Source organism: Aulostomus chinensis, chromosome 23 (genome assembly GCF_037954235.1).
Source record: "Aulostomus chinensis isolate RoL2024-O1b breed Wild chromosome 23, RoL_Achi_v1.0, whole genome shotgun sequence".
NCBI classification, from domain to species: domain Eukaryota; kingdom Metazoa; phylum Chordata; class Actinopteri; order Syngnathiformes; family Aulostomidae; genus Aulostomus; species Aulostomus chinensis.
Window position 1 is genome coordinate 20767373 of NC_141342.1, and position 13989 is coordinate 20781361.

The 13989-nt window shown below is 49.9% G+C and overlaps 2 protein-coding genes across 4 annotated transcripts; one reads left to right on the plus strand and one right to left on the minus strand.

Moving 5' to 3' along the window:
* Window positions 1-373: 373 nt before the first annotated feature.
* On the minus strand, window positions 374-9506 carry c23h10orf88 (chromosome 23 C10orf88 homolog). 2 transcript variants are annotated; one of them, XM_086196055.1, is made up of 9 exons: window positions 9355-9506; window positions 6545-6691; window positions 6061-6258; window positions 5614-5683; window positions 5180-5371; window positions 4732-4869; window positions 4206-4326; window positions 3908-4109; window positions 374-1963 (listed from the first exon to the last, which is right to left on the minus strand). In XM_086196055.1, the coding sequence occupies exons 2-9, from the start codon at window positions 6685-6687 to the stop codon at window positions 1741-1743; spliced, it is 1287 nt and encodes a 428-aa protein (XP_086052181.1). In that variant the 5' UTR covers window positions 6688-6691; window positions 9355-9506; the 3' UTR covers window positions 374-1740. The 2 variants fall into 2 exon arrangements, with proteins under 2 accessions (XP_086052181.1, XP_086052180.1); XM_086196054.1 differs by lacking the exon at window positions 9355-9506 and adding an exon at window positions 8337-8561.
* asb3 (ankyrin repeat and SOCS box containing 3) lies at window positions 8514-13921 on the plus strand. 2 transcript variants are annotated; one of them, XM_086196053.1, is made up of 10 exons: window positions 8514-9043; window positions 9444-9614; window positions 9692-9804; window positions 10183-10315; window positions 10422-10599; window positions 11466-11681; window positions 11756-11892; window positions 11965-12274; window positions 12812-12945; window positions 13016-13921. In XM_086196053.1, the coding sequence occupies exons 1-10, from the start codon at window positions 8842-8844 to the stop codon at window positions 13231-13233; spliced, it is 1812 nt and encodes a 603-aa protein (XP_086052179.1). In that variant the 5' UTR covers window positions 8514-8841; the 3' UTR covers window positions 13234-13921. The 2 variants fall into 2 exon arrangements, with proteins under 2 accessions (XP_086052179.1, XP_086052178.1); XM_086196052.1 differs by having other exon boundaries at window positions 8516-9043; window positions 9441-9614.
* The last annotated feature ends 68 nt before the right edge of the window (window positions 13922-13989 follow it).

Below are 13989 nucleotides of genomic sequence, written 5' to 3' on the forward strand. Positions count from 1 at the left end.
TGTAGGACAACGACGAATATTTAACAATATAAATTAAAAATGCTTTATTTATTCAAGCTCAGCTTTAATTGATTTTCAAAATCTGCCCAGTATGGAAACATCTCTCGTATGTTTCTATCAATTTATTAGTGGCTGAAAACTGGGATAACAGTGAAGTTTATGATTCCACTGGGAATGGGTGATACCAAACACTTTTAATATTTATAACGGCTAAATTCTCATGACCGAAACATTCTGATCTTTGCTTAGGGACACCACAAGCTTCAAGCATTAACTGGGAGTATTGTCTTTCTTTCCTGTTCAGGCTTTCATGAATTTTTCTGGCCTACTTTTTTTCAAAAAGTGCTGAGGATAAAACTTCAACAACAAAAACAAAAAAACAATCTGTATAAATAGATTTTTATTACATTATTAAAACTATTAACATCACACGTCAAACATCTTATATAGGCAGTTGTATGTTACAGACATAAACATTATTTTAACATTACAGTGCCATATTTAATCTTAATACAAGTTTCAAGCCAAAATAAACAGTGCTGGCATGATTAGGTGAAACACGTCACACCAGATCCGTTACAGTACATAGTGTGAAAAAAGTAGACGAGATACAACTGGATCAGGAGACCTGATGTGAGCTGGTGTTGCATATACGTTCATGTTTCGATAAAACCTGCCAATAACCAAGAAAAGGTCTCATCTTGCTAATATTTCTGTGACAAGCTTCCCGTTATTTCCTCTGAAACCTGGTTTTTAAAACAGTGTTGCTTTGTGGCCTTTTGTTTGACGTTGACGTACTTCTGACATAAATATCTGACTGGGATGAGGTTGAGGTTCATTGAACGACGCGTTACGTTTTCAAGTTTATGAGACATTCACTTGCTACTTATCCCAGAGATAAAACATAATCAGTAACCGTCACAGAGGCTGTAGTTCAAGTTACACACTTCCAATTTATCCGGTGAAAGGAAACTTCACTCATTTTCGCAGTGTCACCAAAGCTGTTTCCTCATTGTTTGCTGTCACTGTTGCGTACATCCTGTGGCAGCCATGTTGGATTATTTATTTCTACACAAATGTACGATCTTTAAGGGAATCATTTTATTCGTACAAAGCTATTAAAGGCCTGCATCGTCTCTTGAAACCATTTGCTAAGTCAAGCAGCGACACTGTAACACGAAGCATCCTCAGCAACTCGTACTTTGCCAACGCGTCGCCGACCGTACGCCCCAGCGGCAATGAAACCGGACCAAACCGACAGACAGGCGAGACAGCGATTTTATTCCTCTGGTCACTAACTGACTCTTGTGAGTAAATCAACTGGTTAATGGAGTTTTGTTTAGCTCATGCTAAACTAGTTAGCATTTACTTACTTAACCACTCCTTTTTGTTGCATCCTATTGGTTTGGAGTGTAAAACATGAAGCTCAAGCTTGATGGATCCAATAAGCGTAATGTTTACGTCAATTGTTAACAAGATGGGGCCCTTCGTTGTTATGATCGGATGTTTCCACTTCCTGTGACAACTGAATAATTAATTTTTATAAAATCTTTAATATCTCTACTGGATTTTGTGCGCTGTGACATTTAGTTGGTGAGCAGGGAGGGTGGATGAATCATGGCTAAGACCCCTGGCATGTCTGCTTTAGCATGTTTTAGCGTGGTTATTCTTCTGATTGTTGGCGTCTGCCTCCGCTCAGGAGGATCAGAAGACCGCCAGCTCATGTTAGTGGGACTGGACTCAGCGCATGGCCGAGGTCTGGGCGCTCTGGTCCGAAGGTCTGATGACTGCTGCTCCTCCCGATGGGTTACTCATGGTTCCCTGGTTGAGGGCGACCAACGGCAGGGCGCTCAGCAGAGCCTTCTCCAGCTTCTGCTCCAGAGCATCCAGGCGGCGGTCCACATGCTCCTTCAGCCTTTTCTCCATCTCCTCCAAACGGCGCTCCATGGCTGAGTCCAACTCCCTTCAAGGTGGAGACACAGACCTTTACTTAATACATTCTGTACCTAACACTGTGTAACAGCAATGGATGCCAACATGCAGAAATTTGCACTTTATATCAAATTTCAGGCAGTTTGGTTGAACTGTAAAATAAATTTGGATGGAAACCCGAGTGGTGACAGTCCAGACTTGGAGAGGTCTGATTCTCCACAGAAAACCCTCAGAAAAGAACTCTGAACTCAAGAGTTGAGGTTCTGACTGAATGTGTTCTTGTGTCCTTCTCGACAGAAATTTGGTGACAATCCAACACCAACCTGCGTGACCTTGACTCAGGCCTCAAGGTGAGAACAGAAAAGCGTTTTTAGTTGGAGTGGGAAGGACTTAAGTGAACTCTGACAGAGAAAACAAGCTGAACCAGCCTCGCACGGTCAACACCGACCGTCGTCTTCCTCTGACCTCAACCCTTTGACCACAGTCACACAGCTGACTTTGTTTCAGTCTGACCACCTGAAGGAAAATTCAAAGATGCTTTACAAAACATCTCTTTTCCTCTTTTTCCAGCTTCTTAAGCGTTTCTTGTGTTTGCATGCCTGTCAAACTCTTCCAGCTTAACGCTGACATTTCGACCCTGCTGAGCTGGAGTTCGTCCCCGTGTGGGGTGATCGGGTGATGAAGAGCTTTTCCTGTTGTCTGACAGAAATAGAGCAGACTTCCCAGTGGAGACCACGTTGCCTGTTTGTTGTCGTCATGTATAAGTCCTTAAATTGGAAGTGGGACGTTTCCCCAATGGGAACTTTCCAAAACCTACAAGTAGGTCAATGTGCAGGCGTGCAGCACCGCTGCAGGACACACCCACCGCTCAGACAGCAGCCGCCCTTTCCCGAGTGGAGGCATTAATTTGCACCTGTGGTGCTGTGGCATCAAATTCACACCAAACAGGGGAAATGGAAACATTACACAGATTTATATACAGAATTATCCAAGAGAGCAAGAAAAACTGTTGTAAAAAGAATCCGATATATTTGCGGCTTTGTTTCCTTCAAGGATTCTCAGCTTCACAAATCAAAGCATTCTGGGAAATTTAGAAAACCAACACCGAAGTATCAATAGAAGACAGTCCATCACACAAACAAGCTGCTAAAAACATGTTTGATTTCTCAGATACCCTAGCGTGTGGTCGTAAGTCGGGTGGGTTACGGTGAGGACGTACCGCTCAGCTGCCGTCGTCTCGGCGATGTGAGCTCAGCTGACTGCCCGCCCACATGTGCAGCTCCGCTCTCACAAAGAGCCTCATTTATCAGGCTAAAGTTGGTGGCAGCGCTTCAGAGACGGTCTCTCCCGGCTGAGACTAATGTCAGCTAACTCACATCAGCTGATGGCCAGTCTCTGCGTCTGTGTTGACAGGAAAACCTCCTTGGTTCGGTTGGTGACGTTTTACAACATTTCACCGTGTCAAAGGCGCTGGCGTGTTGGTGAATGGAGCCTGTTGTCCTCCTGTCACCCTCCCTGCTCTGCTGATACCAGACAGGCCTTCTGAACAACTCTCTGCTTATCTACTTCCTTTCTCTTTACCTTTCCACATTTATGAAAATCGATTTAATTTGTTTTATCTTTGTCTTGCCATTATAATGCGTTTTCATTTCTGAATGATTCTCCCTGCTGTCTATTAATCCAGCAGGAACGTCTCCCTGACACCAGGTGGAGCCACTGGTTGTACATCAACATAATGTCGCCTGATGGGAGCAGATGTTTCGTGGACCAACTGGGGCAGAACGTTCAGCCTCCCCTGTGCCAGGGATGAAACTATGACCTGTATTTCATGGTATCACCTGGGCCTGTTTGTCATTCTACTTCAACCTGAACAATGACTTTTTTTTTCTTTTTTTTTTAAACGTCAGCATTGACGGACATGTCCTCTGAGAATCCGTGGCGAGTTGTTCTCAGCACATGGTTGAGCAGAACGTACCACGTGCCGTTTCTCATGGTCTTCTCCTTCTCGGCCGCAGCTGCAGCATCGTCCAGTCTCAGCTGTGTCACCTGACCACAGATGTTTTGGAGCATGGGCAGAAGCTCAGCGGAGGGGCTCAACGCCTGACCATGTGACTGCCCTTTCAGGAAGTGTGACATCATCTCTGCCAGCTGGGCGTAGCTCGCCGGGCCTCCGCTCACTACAAACAGATTTTGTGTAAATGGCAAATCGTAGTTCCCTCGGATTCTAACTTTACTCACGCGACGTGTTCAACCAGCAGGCTCGTCTTCGCTACCTTCTTTACATGTGTTGCTGGTGTTGACGTGACACAGCGCTACGTCGGCGGGGGAGGTGGAGCCGTCTGACGTCGCTCCATTCTGAGCCGGCGGTGCTTCACCTGCCAAGCCCTGTGGAGGCTAATGACACAGAAGGGCACCAAATATTCAAATGTTTTTTTTCCTGAAGGTTGAAGTTGATATCAGACGGCGGCCGGTTTCTGTGCTAGGACCTCTAACGCGCTGGATCTCGTCCTGAAGCAGCTGACTGTCACATCTCAGTTGTGCTGCAGTGCTAGGATAGGCTGGGCATGTGTGCGACCTCAAACAAGCTAACAGGCTACTGCTACCGCTAACATGTTCCCAGCAGACATTCCTCATATCGAGGTGTCGCCGAGAAGAAAAATGAGCCTGGCTTAGACGTTCAGTGCCGATGCAAGAGTTTGTGATTGGCTGCTCGGTCCCACTGTCCACCCAACGCCACCGTCCCTCTGTTTCTACTTCGTTCACCTGACGTCACGGAAACATGAAAGCTCAGAGTGCTACCTCGGGGTGTGCAGGCTGGGGCGGGTTGTGACCTCCTGCCGGGGGGATGTGACCTCCGCGAGCCAGAGCAGAGAGAACGCCGCTGCCACCGCCGCCCATCAGGAGAGGCAGGAAGCTGTCCAGTGTGCTGGTCTGGTTCTGGAGATGAACATGGCCAGAGATGATATTTATGCTGCAGCCAACAGTTCGATTCACTGGGTTTTATTGAAATATGCGCTTGTGAATGGATGTTTGAGGGCAGTTTTGCTGTGGTTCGCCGTCAGCGTCCATTAGCTCCGATCTCAGAAGTACGTGTGGCTGACTCCTCCTGCATTGTGGCGCCACACGGAATTCAAGCGGGGGGAAGGCAAACTAAACTTTCTGGGTGATTGATCATTTCAACTCAAACCAGTGAAGGGACATTGTTGCCTTTATGCCACATCACCTGCAGGGGGCAGTAAACTCCCACCTTCTGCTGGATGTGCACCATGTCCATAAGGCTCTGGGCTCCGGGGGAGAGGCTCGTCCCCATCTCGTCCACCAGACTCTGCACCTGCTGCATGTCGATGCCGGCGCCGCGGACCGGGCAGCACGGCAGCGGCCGGAGACCCACCACGACCCGACACACCAAGATGTTACTTCTACCAGCCAGGGAGAGCAGCTGGGACAGCGAGCGGGGGGGCGCAAGAACAGTCCAACGGTTACAAGAAGCTGCAAAAATCTAAAGTCAGTATTTGAGTTGTGTTTTTACTGGCGTTAGTCGAACCAGCTGCAGGCTTACACTTCCCACTGTCTATTTTGGGACATTTTCAAGATAAATTCCCAGGATTTTGTTCATAGACCCACATGGAGCCTTCAGAGATACTTGAGCTACAGCCTTTGGTGCGGTGGAAAGCAGCTCACCTTCACTTCACAGGCGGACGACGGCTCCTCCAGGATCAGCTGCTTCCTGTAGAAAGGCCCCCTGCTGCCACTGTCAACCACAAAGGAGAGAGCGCTTCAACATCTGCTTGGATACGAAAAATGGCAGGTTTCACCACTAAAGTACCATCTCATATTCATTAGAACATATATGACAGTTTACTGGCTCACTGTTGTTCACAAGACACTGAGTGGAGGTCTGACATCACAGCGTCATGATGAGGAATCAATATTATAATTAATAATTAATAATAAAGAGGCGGGGAAGATGGGTGTTTCCTCCCGATCCCTCCGTGACAGCAGGTGTCACACATTTTTATTCATAATTAGGTATTCAATCATCACGTTTTGTATGATCCTGATAACAGGCGAAATGATATCGCTGTGATTTATGGTGATAACTGCGCGTGTGCATGAGCGTGTATTTACCCATCCAGCTGGGCGCCGCCATGCCTGACCCCCTGCACCGTCCCACAGTATTCACCCGTCTGCCGGTAAACCTCCATGATTCGAGCCTCGCTGATGAGCAGCAGACGGCTGATGGCTGCCGGGGAGTCGGGGCTGCAGCGGAGGGTCAGGACGCAGGGAGACCCTTCCTCCGTCTGCTCTAAGAGAACTGGATCCCCCCTGGGAGACCAACGCCAGAGTCTATCAGTAGAAGGCGTGGCGAGGTGTGTCCATCCACCTTAGCCTTCACACAAACTAGTGACATACAGCAGCATCACTGGTACCACATCTCCAGTTCCCACACACAACATTTAGGGGAATGCGCTTATTAAGAGATCACTTCTTGTGCTAAGCTAACTAGCGTGGGGCTCAGCTCCCTCGACAAGGGTCTCTTTCCTCATGTCTGGTTCTGCAGACAATGGACTACAGGTGTATTTAGTGGGCGTGTTCCTCTCAGGACTCATACCGTTTTGTCTGGTCTCCCTCTGACTGACTTGGCTCCTCTTCACCTTCATCTTTGATATCAACAGGATGCAGGATGTCAGCTAGGTGGCGCCCCTGAGACTGGCAGACCCAAGCAGCATCGCTCTTCACAGCAAGGTCCACCATGATCCTGCCAAGGCCACAGGGACAGAAGGGAGGTCACTCAGGAGAGGCCAGTGAGAGAGAACGGGATGCCATCTGAGCCAAAAACCTGCCAGCATGCTTGACAGAAAAGCCCAAAAATCAGCCTAAAGCTGTGAAAACACAAAGTCTCATCTGACTGTAAATCTCTGATGGTCGATGGCGGACTCATGAGGGCCTCCGTCAGGAAAGATAAGCAGATCAGTTTCAGAAGGTGACACCTCAGAAACAGCAGAGATTCGCAGACACACATCGACTGCACAGAGTCGAAGCTGAAAAAGTCCTCAAATTCTTACTGGCATTCAAAATGTGACCCGCAGGCACAACGTTCACACATTTCTGTTTCAATGTCCGTCAATATGTTCTGTTTTAAAAGTTTAGAAAGTTGCAAATTGCTCCCAGAGACGACGTCCTCTCTGTCGCCTCTGCTTTTTGCAGATGACGTGGTCCTCTCAGCTCCATCAGGCCACGATCTCCAGCTCTCAGCCGAATGTGAAGCGGCCGGGATGAGAATCAGCACCTCCAAGTCTGAGGCCATGGTCCTCAGCTGGAAAAGGGTGGCCTGCCCACTCTGAGTCGGGGGGAGGTCCTGCCTCAGGTGGAGGAGTTCAAGTAACTCAGGATCTTGTTCTTGAGTGAGGGTAGGATGGAGCGGGAGATTGACAGGTGGATTGGGGTGGTGTCCGCAGTGATGCGGGTGCTAAACCAGTCCGCCGTGGTGAAGAGGGAGCTTAGCCAAAGGGCGAAGCTCTTGATTTACCGGTAAATCTCTGTTCCAACCCTCACCTGTGGTCAGGAGCTCTGGGTGATGACCGAAAGAACGAGATCACGAATACAAGCGGCCGAAATGAGTTTCCTCCGCTGGCTGGCTGGACTCTCCCTCAGAGACAGGGTGAGAAGCTCAGTCCTTCAGGAGGGACTCAGAGTAGAGCTGCTGCTCCTCCAGGTAGAGGAGTCAGTGGAGGTGGTTCGGACATCTGGTGAGGATGCCTCCTGGAACACCTCCTGAGGGAGGTGTTCCAAGCGTGTCCCACTGAGAGGAGGCCTCGGGGCCGACCCAGGACACGCTGGAGGGATTTTTCTCTTGGCTGGCCTGGGAACGCCTCGGGATTCCCCTGGAAGAGCTGGTGGACGTGGCTGGGAGAGGACAGTCTGGGCTTCCTTGCTGAGGCTGCTGCCCCCACGACCCAGACCCACCGGATAAGAGGAGGATGATGAGACAAGACAAGACAGACGAGAGACACATCGCTACCAAACACAGTCATACAACCATCATTTCCATGGGTCACAACATGATTTTAATCCCAATTCCTTTTTGAGGCTGCAATGAATAAATAGAATATTACTGTGTATTTCTGTACTGCGTTTATTACATAACCCCAAACAATTACTGCAAAATATGAAAAGGAAGGAACAGCCTATGCTGGGGCTAATACACCAATGCTAGCATGTGCAATGAGAGCTGCCAGTACTATTATTTATAACTTAAATTAAAAACAAACTGTATAATCCATTTATTTAAAATTCCAAGTCTATTTAATCTCCATTACGACTAGATATGAAGCCAAAAATCTAGAAGCATCATGTAAAGACGCGATGTCGATGGCTGTCATGACGCTCCTATTGACGTTTACCTTGATTTTTTTTTTCTTCCGAAGCTGAAACCGTCAGTTAGCTTTTTCCTCGCGGGTTCCTCGACTTCTGTCCTCGCATGTCGTCTGTCGTGTCCAAACCGGGCCGCTGAACTCAGTCAGCGGCTCGGATCGGTGTTAAATGAGGGGACGCTAAAAAAAACAAACAAGAGAAACCCCGCAGCACGTCTAGCTGAGGGAAGGAGTGTGACGTCATGAACGCGCGACTCCAGTTAGGTCCGTCTCACAGATTAAACGCAGTAAACCAACAGTGTAAATAAACCGTGACACTCTAATCCGCGCATTAACAGAATTAAACTACGATATTGAGGCTACTTTAGCGGTATTTCTGACCGTAATGTTCTGTGTTCCGCGGTGACTCAAAGGCAGCGGCACCGGGAGCGGGCAGCGTTAGCTCGGTGGTTGTTTAGCCCATGTCAGCCCGGCGTCTTCCGGCTGCTGGGGACGCGGAGTAGCTCGCCGTGGAGCTGCTTTCGTGGAGGCTGGGATGGATTTCACGGAGTGCTACAGGGACACCGTGTCCAGTGTCGCCGCCGCGGCTCGTGATGGCAACAGAAGGCGGCTGAGGAGGCTGATAAAGGCGGGCCTCAGTGTGGACTGTCGGGACAACCGCGGCTGGCTGGCCCTCCATGAGGCGGCCGCCGCTGGAAGTGACGGGTGTGTGCGGGAGCTTCTGGCTGCTGTCGCCGGTAAGAAAGTTAACACACTCAGGTCTGGAGTTCAGTGGACACTAACAAAGTATAAGTACTTTGTTGCTTTACTTCAGAAGCTATGATTGGAAATTTCTGACTAAAGAGTTTGTTGCTTCAGCCCTTTAAGCTGCACAGTCAGTCCCTACTTTTCCAGGAGAATAATATTGATTAGGAGGGGTAATGGAAAGACACGTGTCAGCCGAATTCTTTATTCCCAGGTTCAGATATATCGAGATATTTCTCCAGCACTGTTGTGCCTATCAAACCGCCATCATGTGTTATTGTCTGTAACTTCCTCCATCGCTCACCTCCACCCCAAACTGCTCTTTTGAGCTGCTGTGACATGAATTTCTCCGCTGAGGGATCAGTCGTCTTGTCTCCTGGTCGTCTGCAGCAGCAGGCTCCTCCTCCAGCCGCAGGGCCTATGTGAACGGTCTGTCACATGAAGGAGAGTCAGCGTGTTACCTGGCAGCGCAGCGCGGACACCTGAAGGTGGTCCGTCTCCTCCTGAAGGCACACGCCGACGTGGACCAGCTAACCAACGACCTCTCCTGCCCCCTCTATGCTGGTACAACACTCACGTTTCACCAGAATCCCGCTGACTTGGTCCAGAGTACTCATCAGCTGGTGCTTGTTGTCCGACAGCTGTGGACGGCGGGCACAAGGATGTTGTGGAGCTGCTGGTCCGTGAAGGTGCAGAGGTCAACAGAATCCATACCGCATCCTGCTGGACCTCCCTTCATCAAGCTGTCTACAAGGTAGCGGGGGATCGCTCTGTTCGAGCTGTTAACCCTGGCCGTCAACGGCGTTTGTCTTTTATTTCTTAAATAAAACAACAACCCAATTTAGTTCAGTCACACCATGAGTCTAAGAGGTTGATGTGGATGAGGCTTCATTCGGAATCCACTCATTAGGAAAATGTTTATTGGTGAACTAAATCGGGCGAACAGTAGTGTTCATTGACTTCTGCTCTCTAAACTGACTTCCTCTCGTTACCAGTCAGTTGCCCCCTGCTGGCCATTAGAAAGAATGCAGGTTGGAGGAATATCTGCGTTAGCTTTGTTCTTCACCTGCAGGCTTCACCCGCTCACTTTATCAACCCAACCACTAACAAAGCAAGTGTTTTGCTCCTGAAGGGTCACAGTGAAATTGTGCGTTTGCTGGCGAAGTTGTGCAACCTGGAGGCCGTAGACGACCACAGGATCTCTCCTCTCTTTGTGGCTTCACAGTACGGACAGCAGGAGTGTCTGGAGATCCTGGTCAATGCCGGTAAACACGTCTGTTTTTATGCCGCCATCCTCAACCTGCTGATCGCTGCTTAAGAACCAAGTAAATTTTAAAAAAGCATAATGGACGTTGTCTTTTTTGTGTTCAGGCGCCAACGTGAACACACAGGCGGCTGATTTGGCCACACCGCTGTTCATTTCTGCTCAGGAGGGCCACGGAGCCGCAGTGGATTTTCTGTTGGATCACGGAGCCGACCCGAACATGGCCTGCAGCCAGGACTGGGCCCAGCTTCCTATTCATGCAGCTGCAGAGTTCGGCCACTGCGGGTACGACTTGTCTTTCATTGACGTTTTGTCGAGGAGGGCGTCTTAACTCCCGTCGACTTGTTACCCTCGACAACTCTAGAGACACTGTGGGTCACAAGGATTTCTTCTTGACCTTTAAATGATAGAGACTGGATCCCAAGAATCAAAGTTTAAGTTAAGTTTATTTTCTTGTACAAGAAGGAGTGTTTAACAATGCAACACACAAGTGAGGTGACAGAAAAAAGGCTCACTTTGGAGGCTAGCACTTGGGTTAGTGGACCTCACAACTGGGCGTTTCTGCTTCCTCCTGTTTGCACAGATACGGACACGTCCTCTAAGTAACGGCCAGCTTAAGATCTTTAAATCAAGATGGCGTCTTCCAGACCTGTCTCTTGGCCCTTTAGTCCTTTATGACCCCCACTAACCGATGCAAACTGCAGGACAAACCAGAAGCCCCTGTCATGGCACGTGGAAAGAGTTTTCATCGCGGTGTGCTAGTGTGCTAGTGTGCTAACTGATATCAACTGATAGAAAATGTCAAAATATTTAAAGTTTCTTGTCACAAAGGGAAATCGGGTTTCTGCAGCTGGGCTCCTCTCTAACGATAGCGAGAACTCGTGAAACTCAAAATAGTCCAGAGGCGAGGAGCTCATCAAACATTTCCACCAACCGGAGTCGTGGCTCTTCAGGATGGCGGGTGGTGTTGTGATTCTGTGTGAGAGCCCTGATAAAAGCCACTCCTCTGAGCCGAGGTCACCTCTCACCAAATAACACCGACTGCTACCGACTGAAATCGATAATTAACGATCCTGTTGCTCATCAGCAGTCCCACTGATCCTCTCATCTGGTTAGTAAAATCTTAATCTGCTGTAATTGTGTCGGTCCAGTATCCTCAGGAGGTTGATCGCTGCTACCGATCGTGCCTGCGACCGCACTCCCGGCATGGTGAGTCCGCTCTATTTGGCCGTCCACGCCCCGCAAAACAAGAGTATCGAGATGCTCTTGATGGAAGGTTTTAGCCCAGACGCCCAGGACTGCACGGACACCTTGGCCATCCGCTCCCCACTCTCCCTCGCCTTGAGCAACATTTTCAACCCGTGCAGGTCAGTGAGCGACGGATTCAGTCACACCGCACGTGCAGACTTTGACTTGACAGTTTGATTCAATTCTCTCGCAGTGAAACTGTGAAGTTGCTGATCGCCGCAGGCGCAACACTGAGAGAGGAGGACTGGTTTTACGCCTTCGCCACCGACAAACCAGGCCTGCTGCAGCTGATACTGGAGCACCGATGGATCCCAAGACCACAGAGTGAGAGCGGGGACTCTGCCCCACCAGGACCGGGGGAGGAGGGCGGGGACTCTGCCCCACCAGGACCGGGGGAGGAGGGCGGGGACTCTGCCCCACCAGGACCGGGGGAGGAGGGCGGGGACTCTGCCCCACCAGGACTGGGGGAGGAGAGTCATGGCATTTTTCTGCCACGAGTGGTGACGCTGACTGTGGGCTCCTCACGACCACGAGGGGAGGGAGCACCCAGGGTCTCCTTTATTTCAGGCCATGGGGAGAAAAAGGTGTTAAAGCAGCAGGAACTGAGAGAGCTGCTCTGCGTGGCGCTCAGTCAGGTCGAATGTGCCGACTGCTGGCTTCCTCTGCTTCTGGCGGCGGGACTGGAACCTGCCTTGCTGCTTCAGCCTGTCATGTAAGTCTCTCCTCTCCTCAGGGTCTGACGTCACACCGACGACAGGTAGGTGACTGTGCTGTCAGTCCTGTCCTCGGAGGCTCGCTGCAGGTGGGAGCAGATGCACCTGTACAGTGACCTGCTCTCACTCTGTTGCGCTAAAGCGCCTCCACCCTGCAGGACTCAGCACTCCGGCCACACCTGAGAGGTGCAGACATGCTTCTGCTCCTGCAGCAGGTTTGTTCTGGACCCTGCCTGTCCCTGTTTAAAGACAAACCTGGACCTCATTTCTCTGGGTTTTAGGGTCAGAAAGATTTATCTTAGAACTTTATTTCCATTGTTCCAGTACGAAGTGAGAACGCGATGACCACAAATGCACAGCTGCCTTTTGCAAGCATCCATGCTGAGCCCCACCCACTTAAAGCTCACATTATGATTCCCGTCGGCGTAGTCTTGGTCTTATTAGTTAGAAAAACATGTCCATGGTTGAAAAATACCTGAATTTCTTAAAGTTGTGTTCCAGAATCAGCTGATCTTCCTCTCCTCACCCATGTCCAGGTTGGAGGAGGCCCACAGTGAGGTGCTCAATTACCTGCTCGAGTTCATCAACTGGTCAACTATGGCCGTCCCCTTGAGAGAAATTCTGTGTCGAAGACGAGCAGAGATGACCTGGACGCCACGCCCACATTTTGGTACATTAACAAATATAAAAAGCTACGCCTCTACGAGTAAACTGTGTCTAACACCCCCCCCCCCCCGCAGAAACCCCACCCTCGCTGTCCCACATCTGCCGGCTGCAGGTCAGAGCTGTGATGGGACCGGATGTCCTGATGGGCACCAGTGCAGTCCAGTTGCTCCCAGTACCCCCCTTACTTCAAGCCTTCCTTCAGTTCAAGGGTGTGTCACTGAGTCGGCTGTCGCCACGTCTACGGGGATTCCAGAGGTTCCGCCTCCCGCACCAACACAGACACGTGCTGTAGCCTGGTTCCTCCGCAGCAACAAGTCGCCTCAGCACCTGAACAGGTTCTGCTCCAGACCTCTGAGGAAATGATCCTGCACCCGCGGTTGTTTTGGTTCAGGACGTGTTGTGTGTGTGTTCAGTCAAATTTGATCATCATCATCATCATCATCATCATCATCATCATCATGCAGCGCCGTCTCAGTAACACCACCAGGCAATAAACCAAATTCCATTTCACCCCCCCAATAAAAGGCACTCGAAAATCTGCGACATCTCCGGAATGTTGACTGTGTCGTGGATGTAGCGGTGGAGGTGTTCGACCACGGGCCAGCAGGCGAGCAAAACTATAGCAACAACAACCCGCCGTCATTGGTCCATCAGGGAGAAATGTTGGACTCCCTTGCATCACGCCAGGCTCTCGCCTCAAGAGTTGAGCAGTTTGTGTGGATTTGAAGCTTAAGCTGCGTGCTCAGGTGGGGCACTTGAAGACGCTGGGGTCCCTACACCCGCTCCTGTGTGAGCAAAGGTTCACTTGTTGACATTTTGTGACACTGTCTTTATACCTGCGTCCTCGAACCTGAACAGGAGCGCCTTATTAACTTACGTTCCGTTTGGTATTCAATTGAAAAGAAAGGAGAGCGGGTTGTGTTCAGTTTACACATTGACGTGTTCTGTTTACGATATGACTAATAAAGGCCGTTCCCTCACTCTGATTGGTGCAATGTCTTGTCACTCACACGTGGGACCAGACGTGATTGGTCGACGTCACGCCGTG